Below are 24,279 nucleotides of genomic sequence, written 5' to 3' on the forward strand. Positions count from 1 at the left end.
GTCCTCCTCAGCATTTATAGTTATAATATCTAATATCTATAGGTTATTTACATTATATACACATATGAAAAACAAGTGCTATCTCTCACATAGGAAATGTGTTATATATTGTGTAGACGCGATAATTACCTGGTCTGGGTGGTTCACAATTGAAATGCTATTGCCCCTGGCAATTCACAACATCCGTCTGAGAAATGCATGATGCCTGACGCCTCGTTGATGATCCCTTAGGTATTGTAAAGTAGAATTGAATATTACAGTTGTGCACATCCAGGGTTGGAGGTGCTGGTCCTACACTCCAAACCTTCTCCTCAGGATTCATATCCAAGGAGTGTGCGGTTCTTCAATGTGAATCCTGAGAAGAAGGGTTCATTCTTTGTGTTGTAGAATGTAACATTAATATTCGTTTGTTCTCTTTTTTTTATTTTTTTAGCGATCTGAAATCATATTTCATCAACCGTGTCTACCGTTGGAAATTCAGCTACCTCAGGCGCTCAGATGTGAAAAAGCGCCCCCTATCGTCTCCCAGATGGTAATTCACCCTTTTGGATTGAACTCAATGAAAATGAATGAGAAAAAAAAACCTGCACTCCACATTTTACTTCTCACTCATGCTCAACCAATGCGTCTACCAGCTTCATGCTGGACTCTCGGAGCAGCGGGGAATATGTGTTTTACAGTAGGCCCTATACACAGTGGATCACTAAAAGGAGCGATTTTTTCGAATGGCGATCAGGAATTGGAATAATCCATTTGGATACCATCTGATCTCAGGTAAGGAATCTATGTTACCAGTCTAAGGATAATCACACCCCCCTGTTTTCACGGATATATACTGTAAGCTTTTATGTGATTATGTGATACCGCTGTTTGACTGTGCGCGCCGTCAGGAAATAGGAGACTAGATTTTCGGCTCGCCGCAAGAGCGTGCATGCGTACACATATGTGTCACCTCACAGCGCTTTGTGCCAGATCTCTACATTTTCATTTTTCAGATTATTCCAGATTGCTAAAGTACAGAATCTAAGCTTTCAAATGATGTGTCATATGTTGAAATCTGAGAATGTTTTGAACACCATGTGCCCAATTATAACTTCTAAAACTGGCTGTGTTCTAGATTACCTAAGAGGTGAAAAGGTGTCTCAAAGGAAGGCAACTTTTCACACTTCAGACAGTTTCAACTGGGCGTCAACAAACCCCCTCCAGCAACGCCCCTCACCTGAATAGCATTAACATAATTAAGTGCTGCCATGGCAGTTATCTCTCCTCAGGACCCGATCTTCATTCTCTTGTTTGTATTGAGCTGTACTGTATTGTGCCCATTCTGCAATCTGTTAATAACGTTTTCAATGCATAGTAGTATAGACATTATTAGCATAGTAGGTAGTAGTAGTAAGATGGATACTAGTAAAAGATGGTATGAAGGTTAGTAGTTTCAGATATTAATTGAAGTTAATTTGGCTCGTCTTCTGCCAGCTTGTACAGACAGGAGCTTGACCTCGTTGACCTTAAGCACAAACCAAAGTGCTTTAATCAAATTAAATAGAATAGAATATTTCTAGAGTCTTTATTGTCATTATACAGACAGCGTTATATAGCTCAACAGTGCACAATTAATAAACAATAATTATTATTAGGAAGATACAATAAAATAGTCCATTTATACGTACCCCCCCCCCCCCCCCCATGCTGCTTTGACACCAGAATTTCCCCAAGGGGATTAATAAAGGATCATCTTATCTTAGTAGGTAACATCACAATAAAAAATAAAAAAAATTAGGAAGATAAAATAAAAGTCAATGTCTACAGTGTATGGATGCAGGGTCCATCTGTGTGTGTGTGTGTGTGTGTGTGTGTGTGTGTGTGTGTGTGTGTGTGTGTGTGTGGTGTGTGTGTGTGTGTGTGTGTGTGTGTGTGTGTGTGTGTGTGATCTCAGCACTTATCTGTATCTTTGTGTGTGTTGGGTCTTCTAACATCGTACAGTCTTGTTCTGAGGTGCTGTAGACGTTGGTCTTGAGGGTATCTAACATCGTACAGTCTTGTTCTGAGGTGCTGTAGACGTTGGTCGCGGGCATGTGATGTCTTTTCCCGCATCAGAACAGTATTGTCTTATCTCCTTAAAAAGATAATTCTGCCTGTCATTGTCAAGACCGGGTGGGGGTATCACTGGAAAATTGGAGATGGTCGGGTAGCGTTTTGGGTCTTTCAGCAGTTGAAACTCGAATGGTTCAGCATCATCACTGTGTAATTTCGCCGTCACCATGCCAGGTCTGCTGGCATCGAAGCTGTAATAGAATAAAGAACACATTTAAAATATTGTCTATTTCGTAAAGAAAACACTGGTCCCAGGACACTGTGAGTCAAGCATCCATGTCAACACATTTCGTACATTGATTACCAGAAACAAAATAAACCTTCTTCATCATAGCTAATAGGGCTAAGTAAATTAGCCTATTGCAATATTTGCAAACCAAAATTCTCTAAGATAAGAACAGAAAAAACAGGAGGAAAACATTTCCTCATTCGTAAAAAATAAAAATATATAATAATAATAATAATAATAATGTTAATAATAATAATAATAATAATAATAATAATAATAATAATAATAATAATAATAATAATAATAATAATAATAATAATAATAATAATAATAATAATAATAATAATACACTGAAGAAGGAACACCTGTTCCGAAAAATGTCTGTATTCGGCTGCGAAAACCTGAGTGTGCTGGTCCGGCTTCCTGCTTTCTTCTACTTATTTTATACAATATACAATAAAATATAGACAATTACCTGAAGTGCTGGTATTTCTTTATCTGTGGGAACCTTTTGAAGAAGCCACCCAGATGTTGCTGCCAGTCGTAGCTTCGGACAAACACTGTCCCATCTTCGCTTCCCACAAGTTGGGGGATATTGACTCCTTTCACCTGATTGATTGATTGAAAATGTTATTAACAGATTGCAGAATGGGTACAATACAATCATTCAGAAGTCTGTAATCTGTCTGTAATCAAGCAAAATAAGTGGTATCCCTTCCCTCTCTTTCTTCCTCTCTCTCTATCTTGATGAAGAAACACTAGTGGAGACAGTCTATGTCTGTCTCTGTGTGTGTGTCTCTTTCTCTCTCTCCCTCCCTCTCTCCCTCCCTCCCTCTCTCTTCCTCCCTCCTTTGTGTGTGTGTGTGTGTGTGTCTGTGTGTGTGTGTGTGTGTGTGTGTGTGTGTGTGTGTGTGTGTGTGTGTGTGTGTGTGTGTGTGTGTGTGTGTGTGTGTGTGTGTGTGTGTGTGTGTGTGTGTGATTTACAGTGCTGTCAACAGTGCACAATTAATAAACAATAATTATTATTAGGAAGATACAATAAAATAGTCCATTTCTATGGTCCATCTATCTGGACAGTATAGGACTAATAGAATAAACAATTTTAGGAAGATAAAATAAAAGTCAATGTCTACAGAGTGTATGGATGCAGGGTCCATCTCTGTGTGTGTGTGTGTGTGTGTGTGTGTGTGATTTACAAATACAGTACGGTTTGTGATACAAAAAGAGTTAAAAAAGAAGAAGAGAGTATTTGATGCAGAAACTGTACATTGTGGGGGGGGGGAACTGTACATTGGTTTATCGACTAAACCTTACTAGGTTACCTCAGAGCTTTTCCTCACGATGTCGGCGATGCCTGCCAGGGTATCGACTGCAGTTTTCCTGTATACCTGCTTTATCAAACCAAAGCACCAGTCGGGACCAAACTTAGTGTGGCCTGTAATTAGGAAGTGGAGACCAAGCTGCAGGTGCTGTCGGTGGAGTGTACGCCAGGCACAATACCACAAGACGTAGTTGTTCTTGTTTTGGCCCGAGCAATTGTCGCAGTGCAGGTCGACTTTCGTTTCTCCAACGCCGTAATTGTTGAAGTAATGATGCAGATAGCTGATCACAGCATTGCTACCTGTAATGGGAAATATTAAAGGACACAATGAAAGGACAGTTTACAGACAGATAAAGTGACCAAGAGCTTTGCTATGGCTGGGAAGATGTTGGTATCTTGGAGTCTCTTACCCTTACTCATGGCCATCCCTTCGTCAATAAGGTAATTCACCTGCTTTGTCAGCCCTTCACAATGTACGCCAAACAGGCCACACTTGCGCGGTGTTGCAAAATACATCGGCCCAACTTGAAGAGGGTGAGAGGGGTAGTGTACCTGCCGGAAGAAAGAAAAATGATACATTGAAATAATGTTGTAGTGTAGTAGTACAGTAGTGCTGTAGTGATTGTGATGGTGATTGTCATTTTAAATATTACACAACATGATGTAATGCTGTAATACAGCAAACAAACGATTTTTGTCAAGTAAGTTAACAACAAAAAGCTACATTGTAATAGGATCGGATTCTCACCTGCTGTGCATAATCAAAGCTGTAGTGCATTGTGATGTCTTTGCTTGCCGGTGTGGCAGGGCCTAGACTCAGCTGCAATTCCGCACAGGTCTTTTGGGTGGAAGCAGTCATAGCCTGCAACAGCTTGCGCTCTCTCTTAACACGGGCCAGATGTTGTAATTGCACCTGCAATTTTTCTGTCTGCAATTTATCCGGCTTGCCAGCCGCCTGACTCAACTGGTAGTTGTTTTTGTAGCATTCCCAACACAAATCTGTCCTCGGTTTGATGATTGTTATCTGGGGCAGAAGGGTTTTCCACAGCTGAAGAAAGCTCCCCTGACCAACAACGCGATGTCCTAGAATAAAATAGTAATAGTACACATTACATATACACAATGCCAGAGGATGGCTACTCAGGACTGGTCTATGCTGCAAATTTACACAATTGATGTGTAAACACAAGTGGTTTATGGAATGTTAGATCGTTAATGTCTTTGTCTTGGTAATAGTACACATTACATATACACAATGCCAGAGGATGGCTACTCAGCGCTGGTCTATGCTGCAAATTTACACAATTGATGTGTAAACACAAGTGGTTTATGGAATGTTAGATCGTTAATGTCTTTGTCTTGGTAATAGTACACATTACATATACACAATGCCAGAGGATGGCTACTCAGGACTGGTCTATGCTGCAAATTTACACAATTGATGTGTAAACACAAGTGGTTTATGGAGGGGGGCTTGAACTTAAGTGATGTCAATAAGTACATTGGAGAGATTGTATTGTGAGAAGGATATTTGATGAAAGCAGCTTGGCTCCTTCAACATTGCATTTCACAGTTGAACAGATCATGCTTATTATAGAACAGTAGAAAATTATCAACATTATGGAATGTTGCAGTCCAGGCGGCTGTACCTCATGTCATGAAATAAATTAATAAATAACAAACACACATACCTGCTTCCTCCCCAGCAGGTTTGTATTGACGCCAGAGTGCCGCTTTTGTCAGATTGCTTGGAAGTAACTTGGCAGTGTAGTCTCTGTGGCCAGGATGTCTACCAGGCAAGACAATAGAATGGACCTCTGCATAATTGGTGAGAAAATCCACCACACGTTGACAGTCGTCTTTACAGAGAAACTTTTTGTGAGTTCTCGGTTGTTTTTTCCTATCACGTGGTGTCATTCCATTTGTCTTGTAGTGCTTGATAATAGCTTTGAGAAGTCCACAGCTTATCCTAAACAAAAAAAAATGTGAAATAATTATTACACACACATACACACAGTCCCTGCTAGCTAGAGCCAATGATAATGTCTTCAATACAGTCACGTGCTTTGCACTATATAGAATATTATTGTATAGTACTGTAGTTCTCTATAGTTCTCAAAGAACACCTACGGGAGACTGCAATTCAAAACTGGCCCCTACAAATGTCAGTATTCCAATGTACAGCCCCACCCAACCCCACCCCACCTACCCAACCTCCTCCAATGTACAGTTTCTATGTCAAATGTATGTGAGTATTCCAATGTACAGTGTCCCCCCCCTACCCACCCACCCCCCCCACATCCAATGTACAGCCCCACCCCACCTACCCAACCTCCCCAATGCACATGTTTCTATGTCAAATGTATATTTTTTAGTATCACAAACAGTACTGTATTTGAAAATCTGGTATGTCATAAATGTATAGATGTAGCAGTACTGTCTATCTGTATGTTGTGTGTGTCATATGATGAATTGAAAATGGGGGACCCTGATGGAAACAAGACGAAAGTCTTTCTCAGGTCTGCATCCTCTTAACAATTGTATGTATTGAGCTGTACTGTACTGTACCCATTCTGCAATCTGTTAATAAACTTAATCAATCAAGGGTCTGCTATGACATCACTACTATGACAACACAATTCAGAATGTTCCAGAATGTATACTAGCCTGTACTAACCGGTTCTACTGTGACATCACAATATGATTGCCATGACATTCATCTGAGTTTGTGCATACTACTAGGATGTTACAAGCAGAATTACGTTTATTCTAATTGCGCGTCAAAAACGAGGATTTATCCCTCATAGTTACACATACACACAGAATAATAATGGCACAGACTTACCCATGGAGAAAGCAGAATGTTGCCCGGCAGACCACGACGTTATGGAATCTGTACACTGTCCGTGAAGCTTTGCGAATGGTGTTTAATCGCTTCGTGCTTTGTGTGACTTCAGAATCATTGATGCCTGTTTGTATAGCCGAGAGCAGACACATGTCCCTCTCTTTCGGCGTCAATGAGGCCATGTCCAGCCTGCTATTGTATATCAATTCTTCCGACAGTTTTGTTGTACACGACAACGCCTGCCGTTCGGAATTCTCTTTCCGCTCTTTATAGCATTTGCAATCAAACGTTCTTATTTTTTTCAATTCTTCATTGGTGTCACTGTCTACGGTTACAACAGACATCATATCTGCGACATGTCTCATCGTTAATTCCGTTGAATAGCCCGGTGTGACGGTCCCGCTGTGAATAGAATCATCCTCTAAATCTGATTGATCCGCGCGCTCATCTTCCTCTTCAAAATCATCAGCGCGCTGCTGTATCGGATCGATATCAGGCACTACTTCGTCATCCGAATCTTCTTCTTCTTCGGTTTGGGCGGTGGTTCGGGGACACCTGGGTGAAAAAAGTCCATTAAGTACCCATTCATTAAATGTGATCCATCGATGGCTCTTCCCGCAGCAGATATTTTGTTGAGTTCAGCAGCGATCGTCTTTGCATCCATCTCTCAATCTCAACGCAAGACACATTAAAAGTGTCACCAGATGCCAACAGGTGTATGTATAGGTCTTGTGGGCATTGCGCTGCGGGCTGGCTACCCCCCCAAGGTTTAGATTCGATTCAAATGCAAATAGTTATTACGCCCCCGTTCCACTGAAATCATGTCGTGAACAGCCTACTTTTAAACAAAGGTTGTTACTATTTTTAAATATTCTAACTGTTCGTTTTTATAGTATATATGTGCTTATACATTCAATTTATAATAATATATATAAAAAAAAAAGACAAAAAAAAAAAAAAAAAACGTTTTCACGTCTAGACGAGAAGGGGGCGGGCCGAGTTGTGGTCAGTAGCACTGCCAGGTGACACATATACTATCAATAATCTAGCGTTTATTTGAAAACGATTCATAAATAGGCCGAAAAATGACAACGTTCTAGAATATTCCAGGAAAAGGCGATTATCAGGGAATCTCTTCTTTTTTCCGTGAAACCGAGTGCTTTTCAGAATGGTAGAAAACGGAAATGAACCGATAAAAAACAATCTGCTACGACAATGTTGACTGGAAAATGAGTCTTTGATAAGCGACAGGCAGATTAGACACAAACCATAATTTTAAACATAGATTAGGCGATATTAACACTAACATTGAAGTGGCCCTGGGCATTCAAGGGACTAATAATGAATTAAACTTGGGCAGTGAAAGTGTTAAAGTGTCTAAAGTGAGTGTTATGGTGAGTGTTTGTTTAAAAGTGAGTGTGTGCATGTGGATGTGTGTGCAATGAGTGTAGATGATGGGTTGTTACATGGAGTCATTGAGCATCCTGATGGCCAGAAGATCCTTCCGAGTCTCTCTGTACTAGTGATGTGACGATTCATCGATTTGCATCGGTGCGCCGGCATACACGTTCACGATGCGAGTGCACCGGTGGAATAAGTGCGCATCGGCAACATGTCAGGCTGAACTCGCGATGCATCTTGTTGTAGCGTCTTTGCATCGGTCAAAAACCGATGCATTCATATAATTTCCTCTCATCCACTTGTCAGCAGTGCACTGTGACTGCACACACACACAGCAGATACTATTGCTTCGCTACTACATAAGGCGAGAGCCGCGTCACAGTTATCAACAAACAGTGGAAGTCGAGGAGACATGAATAGAATTGATCAACATGCTAACGCTAGTAGCCTCTGGCTAACGCCAGTTAGCCGTTCAGCTAACGCTAAACTAGTGTCTAACTAACTAACTAACGTGACTCTGCAACACCAGTACCATTAGTGAGGAGAGGGGGGGGGGGGGGGGTATATTGAAGACGCTTGACAACAGGGGTTCAAAGATAACTTTGTTTCTTAATTATATCGCTTCATGCATCCATCCAGCCTGGCTCTGTGTTGTTGACATAATGCGGCTACGGTCGGAAAGTATAGACGCATCCTAGTGACCTAGTCTAGTGTGTGTGACATCATCAACTGTCGACGGCAACTCAGACGGGGAGGGGCTCTCTCTCTCTCTCTCTCTCTCTCTCTCTCTCTCTCTCTCTCTCTCTCTCTCTCTCTCTCTCTCTTTCTCTCTCGTGTGTTTTTAGCTAAAGTGGATAGAAAAGACAAGTCTTCTTAGGCACCCAATATTTTTTATATAAATTGTCTTACAGTAGATTATTTTATTTTTAATAATAATATAAGCTGCATATAAGGAATACAACCAAATCCTCTGTCATACCATAAAATTGTATCATTATTTTACATCATGTTGAATCGCATCGTATCGCCCCGAATCGCATTATGTTGAATCAAATCGTATCGTATCGTATCTCAACAGGGGGTGAATCCTATCGAATCGCATCGCCCGGTGCTTCAAATGTATCGTTAATGTATCGTATCGTTGGCACCGTATCGAGATGCGCATCGCATCAGCCTCAGTGAGGAGATGCACATCCCTACTCTGTACTGGCCATGCAACTTCAGTAGTGCTTGCCTGACCGCAGCAGTTCAAAGAGGCAGTTGTTTGGGTGACTAGAGTCTTTGGTTATTCTCTTAAGGGCTCTACATGCTCGATCGATAACAACACAACATGGGCTCTGTGACATCTGCAACCGTCGCAGAGTGGGTTGAAGAGGGTGTTGCATACCTATCACAAAAATCTGCAACCGTCGCAGAGTGGGTTGAAGAGGGTGTTGCGTACCTATATCACAAAAATCTAACGCGACAGCAACACAACCGTTGATGCTGCACAGCATTGATTAGTTGGTTAGTGAATGGAGGCGGGCTGTCATATAATATTGGTTCCTCGAGATCCAAAAATAGCTAGCTAATGTTATCGATAGTTACATTGAATTTGATTGTTACATTTAATTTTTACCATGAACCAATTACAAGAAATAGATCAGAAGAAGTGAGAAAATACAAACACTTGTATGACTGCTCATGTAGCGATTACAAAGAGTGTCAAATGACCATGAACTCATGGAAAGAGATCGGCGAAAGTATTGGAATGGACTGGGTTGATTTTACCAAGGAATGGAAGACAATCCGTGACAAGTTTGTCCGAATAAAGAGGACATTGAACAAGAAAAGTGGAGCTGCAGGTGGAAGTCAGAACAAGCCGAACTTCTACATCATGCTGTCCTGGCTAGAAGTGTTTATTAAACACCGGGAGGCTACTGTGATGAAATACACGATACGATACTAGCTAGAGATTAGCATCACATAGCGGGCCTTTTTCTGAAAACCGAAATAAGCTAGCTAAGTAGCCAAGCACATAGACTGTTCCATAGCATACGCCTTCAGTTGATCATGACAAATCCTCTCTTACCTTGACGAGATGATTAAAAAGCCTCCATAATTTAGTAAACAGTATTCCCATGGCTGGTGTTGAGATTTTACGATGCCAGCTTGTGAAAATTCATTGTAGCCAGCAGTGTTAATTTAGGCAGCTATTTTAATTTTAGTTTTAGTCTTAGTCATGTGTCAAATGCTCCTTTTTCCTTTTCATCATATTTAGTCACCTTCATTTATTTTTTGTTTAGTCAGTTTTAGTCAACTACAGGTCTGAGCATTTTAGTCTTAGTCAGTTTTTGTCTCGATTTTGTCTTTTTTGTTTTAGTCTAGATTTAGTCGCAGAAAACAGATGACATTTTTGTCTAGTTTTCGTAAAAAAAACAATAGTCATTTTATATTGTAAATAATGCAATTCTATTTATTCTTAATAGTCTAGCCAAAACCCTATCAGCTGATTCACAATAAGTGCCGTATAAGGCTAGAAGTAGATGCCCAATAGTAACCAAACATTCCTTGAAATGGTCAATAGATTCAGAAATAGTCAGACATGGACATATTCTGATTTAAATTGCTTATTATTATTTTTTAACCAACAAAGCAACAATAGGATAGTGTAAATACACAGTACACACCGATTGCAATTCTCACTGGGACCTACTGTACAAATTTCACACACGTACAGTCCCCCCACCCCACCCACCTAACCCCCCCCCCCCTCCACCCCACCTACCAACCTCCTACCTACTGTACCAACCTCCTCCAATGTACAGTTTCTTCGTCAAATGTATATACTCTCTTTTTTTAGACTCTTTTTGTATCACAAACAGTACTGTATTTGTAAATCTGGTATGTCATAAATGTATAGATGTAGCAGTACTGTCTATCTGTATGTCATATACAGTATGTTATGATGAATTGAAAATGGGGGACCCTGATGTAAACAAGACGAAATCTTTTTCAGGTCTGCAACCCCTTAACACATTCCCGGCCATTTGGATACGTCTAAAATCACTCTAGATGGCCAGCATTTTTAAACAGACTTGCATAGTCCGTGGGGCTGTTTGTAGAGCTATATCTATACTTTATAGTATTGCTATCTGTCCATTCTCATTGTCAATTGAGACCATAAACCGTCCCTTCAAAATGGCTTAAAGAAATAATTTTTTCATCAATACGTTCTCATTTTATAGCATCTTGAATATAAGCGTTATATGGGATTTGGACTAGTATATTTCCTGGAAGGCGAGATACAGGCCGCTAAGCTACTAACGTTAAATCCAATGGCATTTCGGATATACAGAAGCTAGAGTTAAAAATCAAACTGCATATGATCAATATGATGGTCCACCATGAATGCATGAAAGGGGGGGGGGGGACCTCGTTTCTGATTATTGATTACCAATAACCGTGTTAGCCTCAGTAGCCACATTCGCTGATCGGGTGGATGGCTATGATAACAAGCCCTGATCAACATGTAATTTATGTGAAAAAGATCTTACCGTGGGCCGGTTGGATCCCCGAAAGGATTTCCCAGTTATCGATCGCCATCTGGTAGATCGCTATGTCCATTGGCTGATGATATATTCCTTTACTGCACACTGAAATCCGCGTCCCAAAACATATTACAAGCTACACGCTATAGGCATCGCTTCTTGTAAGCAGAAAACTACATTGGAGGTCCAGAAAAAACAAGACAACTTCTGCCACAGGGAACACTACATTATCGAGATACCGCCCCTAAGAGGATCTGGCCGGTAATGCACTTTTTCGAATTCAAAGAGTAGGGTACTTCTGCAGTGCTGCTCGGTGACATCGAGTAGGTTATTAAAATGGAATAAAAGCCAAAACAACCTTGCCACGGACATGTCCGTGGTTGGTCCTCAACCGTTGGATCCGAAACACGGAGATATCCGTGGTTGGCCGGGAAACGGTTAACAATTGTGTCTATTGAGCTGTACTGTATTGTACCCATTCTGCAATCTGTTAATACAATTTTCAATCAATCAATCAATCAATCAATCGTCACACACGGCCTCCATCAGAGCATTCGGCTAACAACATTAGCTTAGCGAACCTGCCACTGTACTTCTATGTGCATAACGTGTGCTAACAAAATATCACAGCCCCTAAGACTGGGAGCGTTCTAACTCTACTGAGCATGTACCCAACATTATATGAAAAATAAAAAGTCATTACGATGTTTTAGTGCGCTTCAAGCACTAAAGGGATTCATTAACAACGTATACTAGTAGCTATCGATTAGCCGGAAATGGAAATGCTGAAATAATAACGTGAATTATTCTAAAAGTTATAATTATTTTGTCTCATCTTGTTTTAGTCAACATAAATTAAGAGAGAATTTGTCATGGTTTTTGTAAAGTACATTTTTGTGTCCTCAGATGTAGTCAACGATCATGCATAAATAATTTAGTCACGTTAGTGTCACATGATCTACATTAACGTGACGTTAGCTTCGTTGACGACCATATATAGTCATAATTTTCGTTGACAAAATTAACACTGGTAGCCAGCCAGCTAGCGTTGATGCTAATCAATGCTATCAAAATTAGCTAAATAGCTAATCAACAAAATACAATGGTGGTATCCTGAGGTAACGTTAAATACAGACAACTTTTGATTACCAACGATACCTAGCAAGCTAACTAATAGCTTTGTTTGTCTGGACTATCATTCATACCTGCTAACATACCCAACTTAATGCCATTATACGCCTATTATGGGTTGTTATCAATGGGTTGGTTGAGAAGGCAAATCCGTTATGTTTCATCTCTAGCCAACCTAGCTACATACGGGGTACAATGTTGCTTAGGGTGCGCTTAGCCATTGCAGAAGTATAAATGCAGAGTGCTTGCAACATTGTTGTGTTGTCCATGTCGTGTTGCTGTTGTGTTGTTGTCGATCGAGCATGTAGAGCCCTTTAGCCTTGGCCCTGCAACGCTTGTTATAAATGTTATTCCCAAACTAGGAGGTGATGTTACCAGTCAGGATGCTCTCTATTGTGCATGAGTAGAAGTTCTTAAGGATCTTCTGACTCACTTTGAACTTCCTTAAGCGCCTAAGGAAGTAGAGGCGCTGTCGTGCCTTCTTCACTACACTGTCAATGTGTGTGGTCCATGTCAAGTCCTCGGATATGTGGACTCCGAGGTACTTAAAACTGTTCACATTCTTGAACGGTGCCCAGTCGAGGCTGAGGGGGCTGTAGTCCCTGGCCCCCGACCTCCTAAAGTCCACAATCATCTCTTTCATTTTACTGACATTCAGGGAGAGGCTGTTCTCCCGGCACCACAGCGCCAGGTTCTCTACCTCTCCCAGGTAGGCCCTCTCGTCGTTTGCAGAGATCAGGCCCACCACAACTGTGTCGTCAGCAAACTTGATAATTGTTAACATAATTTGATTTTGATTTAGATTGTATTACCGATCCCCATTAGCTGGTGCCATAGCAACCAGCTAGTCTTCGGGGTCCACACAAAAAAAACATACAAAAACAATTATTATTGCAAAACAAAATTATTAAAAGTCAGTACTCAACACACAATGCATAATGAAACTAACAATTAAGATGGCTAAAATTGCATGCAAGCACAGAAACAGAAAACAAAAAAACAAAACAAAATACTTTACAGTGTTAAATACAATTTTCACAAGATCAACATAATGACGTACAATTGTTGATGCCTATTGGGCAAAAACATAAGCACACATGGACACACACACACACACACACACACACACACACACACACACACACACACACACACACACACACACACACACACACACACACACACACACACACACACACACACATGCAAAAACACACACATACACAAGCACACTTATTATATTTATAATTATTTCATATTGTGGATAGGGCTGTCAGTTTATCGTGTTAATTAATTAGATGAATTAATTACACAGCAAATTATCACGTTATGAAATTAGCTAAAAATGTATTAAACATTAACATTACATTTTTTTTTATCTCATTCATTCCATAAGAACGTATAATACACATTTACAGATTTCTTTTTAATATGGCCCATTTGCATGTTCTTGGTATCTGATTCTAGGGACATCTATGCATCTCATGGAATGTATTCCCAGTGTCAGAAATACTGTGTCTGTTACTAGGCTTGATTAAACTGTAATGAACCAAATGAGAATATCAATACATTTTTTTTTTATATCTTTGACTGTGAATAACTGTAAAATTGACCAGACCTGAAAAATCGAAGCAAATTAATGAATGGAAGATGATTAAACAGAAGGTTTTGTATACAGTACTGAATTCTGCCATCCGGACACATGCAATTTGAAATATGATTATAGAATATAGAATATCAGGCATAAAATGGTTATGCGATTAATTAGATTAATTAATTACAAATCCTGTAATTAATTAGATACATTTTTTTAATCACCTGCCAGCACTAATTGTGGAACTAGGGTATGGGCTAAAAGGTACTACGTGTAAATGTCTACACTGGTGGATAACACAAGTAGGCCTACTTGTTTTTGTCACAGTGTGCTGGGCCACCCTTATGACCCATATGGACAAATCCAATTGTATCAATACACAAGAAGGCTTGTTCTTTGTTTGCTGGAAATTGTTTGACTTGAGTCCTATGTTATATGTGTGTAGCAGAGAGAGAGAGAGAGAGAGAGAGAGAGAGAGAGAGAGAGAGAGAGAGAGAGAGAGAGAGAGAGAGAGAGAGAGAGAGAGAGAGAGAGAGAGAAGGAAGAAGAGAGTATGGATGGGAGAGATGGAGAGAAAGACTGAAAGAAAATGAAAAATGAAAGAGAATAGAACACGAGAGTTAATGGGGTGAATCAAAGATCATAAGTGGCTGTGTGTCTTATTATATTTCTGTCTCTCATTATCTATATATCTATTCCTCTCTTTCTCTTACAGTAATGTCACTATTGTTTGTCTTTCTCTAGGTCTCTCTTTCTGTCTTCATGTATCTCTCTCTGTCTTAATCTGTCAAATTGTCTGCCTCACCTCTTGTCTGTCCCTATCTTTCTATCTCCATTTCTCTTTCTCTCTCTTTTAACTGTTTGTCACTCTGTGTCCCTCTGTCACTCAATTGTACGTGAGATGGGTTCGTTGGTGGAAATTAATCATAATTGGCACATGTGTGTGTTGGTATGATGCTGAATATGTATGAGCTATCATTTAGTCGCCTGAACACGGGTTTTCCTCTGAGAAGACGGGTGCTCCTCTTCATATTCCATACCCCCCCCCGCCCTCCCTCCATTATCTCTCCGTTTCATATGAGCTGTGGTTACTAATTAACTTTGAAATGCCTGATGGGTATTTGGAAGATCAAAAGGAAATCTGTATCGGAGAGACATTGCCACAGTCGGAGTTGCGCGTGCCGTTGCTGCATACATGGCTCGCATAGGTTTGTGTCAAAACAAAGCGATGCTGAACTGATAAGCCGTAGGCATTCGCTTCAGTTACTCCAAATCTTTAATTATTTCATCTTCTTTTCCCCCTTGGCCGTGGGCTTACATCCATTTCATATCCCTTAGCGGAAATAAACGGACATGGTCATATCAATAAGGATAGGGAATACAAATAGGTTACAGTTGTCATTACCAGGAAGGAACCACAAAGCAAAGGATTCAATGATAGTAAAAAAAAAAGAAAACATCATTCAAATAGATGATTGTGGCCTTTTGTTGTTTGGATGCACTGTGGACTGTTCAAATGCTCTTTAGATGCACTGTGGCGTGTTTAAATGCTCTTTAGATGCACTGTGGACTGTTTAAATGCTCTTTAGATGCACTGTGGAGTGTTCAAATGCTCTTTAGATGCAGTGTGGAGTGTTCAAATGCTCTTTGGATGCACTGTGGAGTGTTTAAATGCTCTTTGGATGCACTGTGGAGTAGGTTTAAATGCTCTTTGGATGCACTGTGGAGTGTTTAAATGCTCTTTGTACAGCAGAAAAATGGCCCCATTACTCTGAACACCAGATCCAATAAAATTTTGGAGAAAATGCATGGTAAACAGGAAGACATTTGTTAATTGTGAACACACCGATTTACAAACTTGTTTGCCTTAAATTAACTACTGGATTGAGAATTCAGGGCGCTCAAGGACACACCCGGCCACCGACAGCAAATGTTTAGTTTGGTAGAACTAAACATCATGATAACACATAGCTCAAGCCTCAATTTCAAACTAAAGTGCTGTTGGTGACTGACAGTGGATGTATCCCCCGAACTGCACAAATTCTCAATTCACCTATTTGACCATGCTCCTAATCTGAGCCATTGAGGAGTAGTTCATGTTTTCAGTTTCATGAGAATAACGCCACCATGAGGCAAGATGACTCAGAACGTCACAGGCCTCCTTGCTTTTGTAAGGCAAACACTGTCAGTTGGCCTATAAATTATCTAAATGGCACATTTGAAGATTTGTTTGGTTAGAAGCAGGTGAACAGGCTAGGGAGAGTAGGGAACAAGTGTTTTTTCAATCATTTAAGATGGTGGAAATTCCAATATGGCGGACTTCATAGTTTGTTATGGTAAAGTTCTTGTGCATGAGACACATCTTTGGATACCAATTTCACCTGTATGACTAAGGGATCAGGATGTAACTAATTTGAAAATGTTATGTTGATAGTCATGGTGTCCCCAAGATCAATAGGCTTCTTCCTCTAGGGGTCATGAATGAGCAAATTAGAAAATATTTGAACGAAAGGTATTCAAGATCAGGGACGTGCACAGGACTTTAGAGGGGCAGGTGCTCAAAGGCTGAAAAGGGCACTATACCTGTGTGTCTTTTAACCGAGTGCACGTAGCGCGCAAACCCAATTTTTAAGGGCCCTTTTCTGGCTGGGGGCCCCCTTTTATGCGTTTTGGGGGGTTAGGGTTAATATAAATGCCTTTTTTATTCCAATCCTGATTTGTATTTGAGATTCCCAAATCCCATCGGACTTGACTTCTTCGTGTCCCTCAATGAGTGTAATACCAGCATTCAACTGTATGCGCCACAGCGGTTTCTATCATCATCATCATCATCATCATCATCATCATCATCATCATCATCATCATCATCATCATCATCATCATCATCATCATCATCATCATCATCATCATCATCGCCACCCACGCTATGCATAAAATATATAGGTCCGTGGAGAGGCACGCTGAGGAGGCCGTGCAAACTGCAATGGAATATGGGGCATCTCTCTCTCTTTACCTAATATTTTGATTCTATCCTGAAATTTTTCAGTTGGAAGGGCAGTCTATATGCGTGACGGTAAAAACAAAAACATCTCCCCTTGGCTCAAAAAGGCAGGTGCTCAAGCACCCCTTGGGCTCTATGTGTGCATGTGCCTGTTCAAGATACACAAATTCTAAAATGTAAAGTTTTGACTTATAATAAATAAAGAATAAAGGTCATGGGGTCATCAACATCAATAGGGTTCATCCTCTAGGAGTCGTAAATATGCACCACAAAAAGATCTGAATGAAAGCAGTTTGAGTTATTGCGAAAGTCTGCGGCAGCAGTCAGGTTAAATCCATAATATCCCCAACACTGTCGTTCTGGGACATAATAACTGCAAAGGGGTGGGTAATTTGAATTTCCTGATACCTTCATTGGGCCTCATTCAACAATACTCTCTTATTATTTTTCTTATATTATTGCTTACCTGTCTGAACAATAAGAAACGCCACTGCCACATTCATCAAGCCATTCTTAACACATTGGCGGCCACTGGGATGCGTCTAATATCACTCTAGACGACCAGCATATGTAAACAGACTTGCACAGTCCGTGGGGCTGTTTGTAGAGCTAAATCTATACTTTATAGTATTGCTATCTGTCCATTGTTATTGTCAATTGAGACCATAAACCGTCCCTTCAAAATGCTTAAAGAAAAAAAAATCATCAATACGTTCTCATTTTATAGCGCCGTGAATATAAGCGTTTTATAAGGGATTCCGGCTAGGATATTTCCTGGAAGGCTAGATAAAGGGCTAATAGCTACTAACGTTATATCCAATGGCATTTCCGTTATACAAAAGCTCCAGTTAAAACTCAAACTGCATATGATCGGTATGATCCTCAAGCATGTATGCATGAAAGTCGTTTCTGATTATTGATTACCAATAACCGTGTTCGTCTAAGTAGCCACATACGCTGATCGCCTGGTTGAGTATCATGACAAGCTCTGATCAGCATGTAATTTACGTGAAAAAGATCTTACCATGAGCCGGTTGGATCCCTCCGAGCATTTCCCAGTTATCGATCGCCATCTGGTAGATCAATATATCCATTGGCTGATGATAAATCCCCTTATTGCATAGTGAAATCCGCGATCCAAAACGTATTCCGTGCAACAGACAATAGCGCTCGCTTCAGGTGAGTAGAAAACTACATTAGAGATTGTAAAAAAAGACAGCTTCTGCCACAGGGAACACTGCATTATCGATACAGCGCCCCTAAGAGGATCTGGCCGGTAATGCACTTTCTCGAATTCAAAGAGTAGGGTAAATCTGCAGTGCCGCTCGGCGACCTTGAATAGGTTATTAAAATGGAATAAAAGCCAAAACAACCTTGCCACGGATATATCCGTCCTCAGTCCTTTAAGCATGGATTCGAAACACGGATATATCCGTTGTTGGGCGGGATTGTGTTAACCTCGAAATATGTGCTTACCCAGGAGATTTGAATGGTGAATCCCACTCATTCTGAACTGGATGCGCGTTCTCGCGCAAGTCATTTGCATACAGAGACAAGCCTCACGGGCTCATTATAATACGAGATCCCCCGGCCTTATTCAAGCGCTGGAGCGCTTTGCGATGGATCAAAATGAGATAGGAATCAAATGTATTGTCATCATACAGCACCTATAGCTAAATAGTGGAATAGACTGTATTACTATAGTAGTAATATAATAGTAGTTGGCTAGTTGCACATTTCTGGCCACCTCCCGCAGTGCGCGCATACACACGTACTGTATACAGTACGTGCAAAATGAATCATTCCAGCAAAGTACTGTAGGCTTTTTTTTTGTCTCATCTCATCTGGCTCTGCAAATAGATCTAGAGTCTGAATATCTCCGCATATATAGCCTGCTGACTGACACATCTCTCTCAAATCCATTCTGAGAACAAAATGCAGTGCCCGCGACGCGGGTCTTGATTGATTGATTGATTGATTGATTGAAAATTGTATTAACAGATTGCAGAATGGGTACACTACAGTACAGCTCAATACACACAATTGTTAAGGGGATGCAGACCAGAGAAAGACTTTCGTCTTGTTTACATCAGGGTCCCCCATTTTCAATTCATAATAACATATATGACATACATGACATACAGATAGACAGTACTGCTACATATATACATTTATGACATACCAGATTTACAAATACAGTACTGTTTGTGATACAAAAAGAGTTAAAAAAAAGAGAGTATATACATTTGACGAAGAAACTGTATATTGGAGGAGGTGGGGGGGGGTTGGGTAGGTGTGGGGGGGGAACTGTACATTGGAGGTGGTTGGGTGGGTGGGGTCGGGTGGGGGGGGATGGGTAGGCGGGGTGGGGGTAACTGTACATTGGATTATCGACTAAACCTTACTTGGTCCAAGAAGAGGGTATCGTGTATTACTGGGTTTAAGTCAGTTGTTTATTTATTTATGTTTTACTGTTTGCATACGAGGTGGTCCGCAAATGTTCTTGATAACAATCTAGTGGTCCACATAAAACAGAAGTTTGGGAACCACTGATATAGACGATCTCTAAATATGCGTTCTATGCTACGTATACAGTACTGCATATCTGTATGTCATGTCATAAATGTCATGATATATAAAAGATAAGATAAGATATTCCTTTATTAATCCCCTTGGGGAAATTTGTGACACACACATACAGCTCAACGTCTCATTAATGATATTAACAACAACACAATCATTAAATTTTTACAGTAACAATGGCACAGCATAAATTCAACAGACATGTACATTTGTTGACACATGTCATCATTACAGGAGGCCTGAGACACTGTATGCGATAGTCGGCTGCATTCCACCATGTAGAAACACAGTGGATCGCGCCTGGTGAACTGGAGGGGGGGCGGAGTGGAGGGGGGGGGGGCATTGGAGATTCGGGTAAGGAATTTGGTTGTGGAGCAGTCAAGGGGGCCCCCACCGTCGCGCATCAGAGGCAGCCTGCCACGGCGTATGGCGCCAGTTGAGTTACAACAACAGGGGCGGATGGGGGGGGGGGGGTGGGGGGGGGGGTGGGGGTAGGGGGGGCCTCATCAATCTTATCGCTTCCAGACAGTACAGTTCGTCTCCTCTTTCCCAGAAATCACACATCGCCGGAGAGTCAACTCCTCCGCGTTGACCTTGGCCTCGGTTCGTTCCACAGCAGAAAGGATAAGGAGGGTGTGGGAAGGGGGAGGGGGGGGGGGGGGGTGATAACATGCAGCTCGAGGCAGAAATGCCGCATATAGTCAGAATCAGGTCAATTTTGTCTAATCATCGTCACCATCGTCGTATCCCCTATTACGGTACGGTGGCATCTTTATTTTCACGTCCCTAATTTCCGACGTGATATCCAGTATGGCCTGTGACCGCGAAAGTTCCTCTGCATGGTTAGAAGCAAGAATTGTCTTCAAGCATGACTGTTCGTCTACGTGGTAGAGTTCGCCTCTTTCCAACATGGTCTTGGAGCTCAATTGTTCATCACCGCGCAGGGTACTTAGGTCAGCGATTTTCTTAAACAGTTCCATTAGGTTTTCCTTGATCCCGGCCAGATCCCTGGCCAGGGAAATCAACTTCTTCCGAATTAGCTTCAGGCAGTACCAGATCCAGCAGCTGACGGAGCCCAGGCCGAGCAGCATGACAATTAGAAGATATACGTCCTCAACGTCGTTTATCTCCAGCGGGAAAAAGCATATTGCGAGCCAGGTCCCGTATGAATTTATGGTGTATCCCGCCTGATAGCTCCCAAGAGGGCATAATGGGTCATCCGCATTCTGCTTCCTTGTAGAGAATATGCGATCAATCGCTGTAAAAGCCCAGCTTATTAGATCCATATTACGGTCAAAAGTCGAGTTGAGTTGAGGATTCTGTTGTAAAAAAGAAAGAAGAAAAAGGTCAAAACGTCTGAGCGTTTCCAGCGAGTGCAGATCTAGGCTCCGGTGAAACGAGCTGTAAAGGCTGGTACGGACGTCTCCAAACCGATAAGAGAGAGGTCTTGAGGTGTTTCTCTGGAGGAGGGAGAGGAGATAAAAATGCGACTGCTCCTGGGAAGAGAGTGTATTGCCTGTATCTGTATATCTGTATGTTGTGTATGTCATAAATGTCATTATGAATTGAAAATGGGGGACCCTGATGTAAACAAGACGAAAGTCTTTCTCTGGTCTGCATCCCCATAACAATTGTGTGTATTACGATGCAATTTTCTTTTATTATTATTATTATTATTATTATTATTATTATTATTATTATTATTATTATTATTATTATTATTATTATTATTATTATTATTATTATTATTATTATTATTATTATTATTATTATTATTTTCTTTTTTCTCTTTTTGTCTACTTTATTTTTCATTTATTTTAGGTATTGTGTGGTTATATGTAGTCATGTATTATATGTATGTATGTATGTATGTATGTATGTATGTATGTATGTATGTATGTATGTATGTATGTATGTTAGGGCTGCACGATTAATCGTTTTTTTAATCGAAATCGCGATTTGGAATGATGCAATTATCAAATCGCCAAGCCTGCAATTAAAAAAAAAAAAAAAAAATTATTTAACCAGGAAGTCCCATTGAGATACACGATCTCCTTTGCAAGGTAGACCTGGCCAAGATGACAGCAATAACATTTGCAATACATCACACAGCAATAAAATGTGCGATAAATCACACAAGAACATAATAAATGTGCATGTATACAATACATCACATGTAAACACAAAGCAGAATAGTCTACATGATAGTAAAAGTGTATAATACAGGGTAATACAGTAATTTTGCAGTTGGGACCCGACTACAGAAAGCAGCAACATTCTTCTTGTAATTTTTTTTTAAACATGTTATAATCGCATCGCAAATCGCAATCGCAATATCTGTCAGAATAATCGCAATTAGATTATTTCCCAAAATCGTGCAGCCCTATGTATGTATGTATGTATGTATGTATGTATGTATGTATGTATGTATGTATGTATGTATGTATGTATGTATGTATGTATGTATGTATGTATGTATGTATGTATGTATGTATGTATGTATGTATGTATATAATGTTGTTGAACCTTAAAAAAAACAATAAAAACTATTTAAATAATAAATAACAATTGTGTGTATTGAGCTGTACTGTATTGTACCCATTCTGCAATCTGTTAATAAAATCTTCAATCAATCAATGGCCTGGGCGGCCAGAGCATAACTGTTCTAACAGTAATATATAATCCATTTCAGACAGAACGCACGCAATAAGTTATAATAATAATTATTATTATTATTGAAAAGTTCTGTATTTTTTAAGTCGTATTTGGGGGCAATTAACCAATGGTATGCTTTTTTTAATTAAATTTTTATTTTGGGTAAGAGTTTCTTATTTCGGTAAGAGTGCTCTCGACCACTCTTATAATTTGTTCTTACCTGAGAAAAAAGCAACAATAAGAAAACTTTGCTGAATCCCAGGTAAGAACAAAGTAAGAGGAAATGCTAGTTAAGAACGAAATCTGTTCTTATATCGCTTAATGCATGAGGCCCATTGTTTCTCTCAATCAGTTTCCCAGTTGCTCTCGCCAGGTAACATAGTAGCTACAAGTAAACAAGTAAAGCCCTCCCCTCCTGTGTGTGTTTAGCAGGAGTGGCAACCTTTGACTGGTGTTGTCTGATGCCTCAGTGTAGTCCTTTCTAACGCTGGAAGCTGGGGCATGCACAGTCATTTAGGGCTACAGTGTATCTCTGGCCTGACAATATAACGCTGGCTTTATTGTAGGCTTCTACAAATACCTAGAGTGAGAGACCCAGAGTGGAATTCCCCCCTTTGCTAATCACATTTTTATCTTGCTTGCCTTATTGATGCAGGTGGTACAACATCCTCTGAATCTGTCTTCTGTAATCGGTTTGTTCTCTGTCCACCCCCCCCCATCCCTCTCTCTCTCAGGCCAGGAGCGTATAGGAATCGACTCCAAGTACGAGCAGGAAGGGAAAGTCCAGTTTGTTATTGATGCAGTGTATGCCATGGCCCACGCCCTCCACAACATGCAGCGAGACCTGTGTCCGGAGTACTTTGGGATATGTCCCGATATGGACCTTGCAGGGGGGAAGAAACTGCTCAAGTACATCCGCAGTGTCAGCTTTAATGGTGAGTGGAGCCTTTTCTGGTAAAATGAAACGTGTCAAGACTACTTGAGATGTGATCGTAAAGGTCCTACTTTGTGAGACTGCGTGATGCACTGATGTTTTGTTTTATAATATACTGCAGTACTAATATATGTATTAGATTCTACTACTACGGGGGACTTCCTGGTAGGCTACCGTGTCCTTTGAGATTAATTAACCCTTTCACTGCCACACAACCAAATTGTTAACCCTTTCACTGCGACAATACAGAAGGTTAACGTTAGGTTATGACTATAACCAAGTTCTGTTAACACTTAGTGAACGCTCAGCGTTTCATTGCATATATCTCGCTTCAGCATATATACACTGAATAATTTCACAAATGTACCTTTAATGCCAGCATTCATCTGGCCACACCCCTATCCGCTTACCTATATAAGCAGGGATGGTGCCACACACTCATCTCCTTCCCAACAAATTTCACCACAATGAAAAATCAAGGGCCGCAGCGGCGTCTAGACGCTGAGCGTTCACTAAGTGTTAACAGAACTTGGTTATAGTCATAACCTAACGTTCTGTATCACACTAGCTCACGCTCAGCGTTTCATTGCATAATAGGAGCTGAGCGGGAGCTAGAAGCTCGACAAATGTACCCCGCTGAGGCCCCCCACAACCATCAGATCAGGGAGGACCGAGCCCCCCCGACCCCCCCTAATGGAGGGCACCCCCCCTATTAGAGGTTTACCGGGAGGGCGACGGACCCGACCGTGCGAAGAGGCACTCAAGCAACTCAACGCACAGGGTGAGCAGACCATGGCTTGACCCCACGACTACACACACGCACAACCCGCATGCCACCCGGGAACAAACGGAGGGAAACAACCTCGTTACTGCCCCCAGAATCACGGGGTCAAGGGCAAACCCAACCCCGTGGCAAGGCTGTAGCAGCGGAGCGCGAAGGAAGACCCAGACCCACCAAGGG

General features: G+C 40.9%; 1 protein-coding gene across 1 annotated transcript in view; it reads left to right on the forward strand.

Annotated features, from left to right (window-relative positions):
• The window catches only part of grm7 (glutamate metabotropic receptor 7), a gene marked incomplete at both ends in the record, with an annotated part of 692,585 nt that overhangs the window by 367,501 nt on the left and 300,805 nt on the right, over window positions 1-24,279 (forward strand). The window contains one exon of the mRNA XM_084317718.1: window positions 23,119-23,323. Within this exon, the coding sequence (XP_084173844.1) occupies window positions 23,119-23,323 (205 nt within the window). The remainder of the gene's footprint in view (window positions 1-23,118; window positions 23,324-24,279) is intronic.

Source organism: Notolepis coatsorum (assembly GCF_963971535.1).
Source record: "Notolepis coatsorum genome assembly, chromosome: 6".
Taxonomy (NCBI): Eukaryota; Metazoa; Chordata; class Actinopteri; order Aulopiformes; family Paralepididae; genus Notolepis; species Notolepis coatsorum.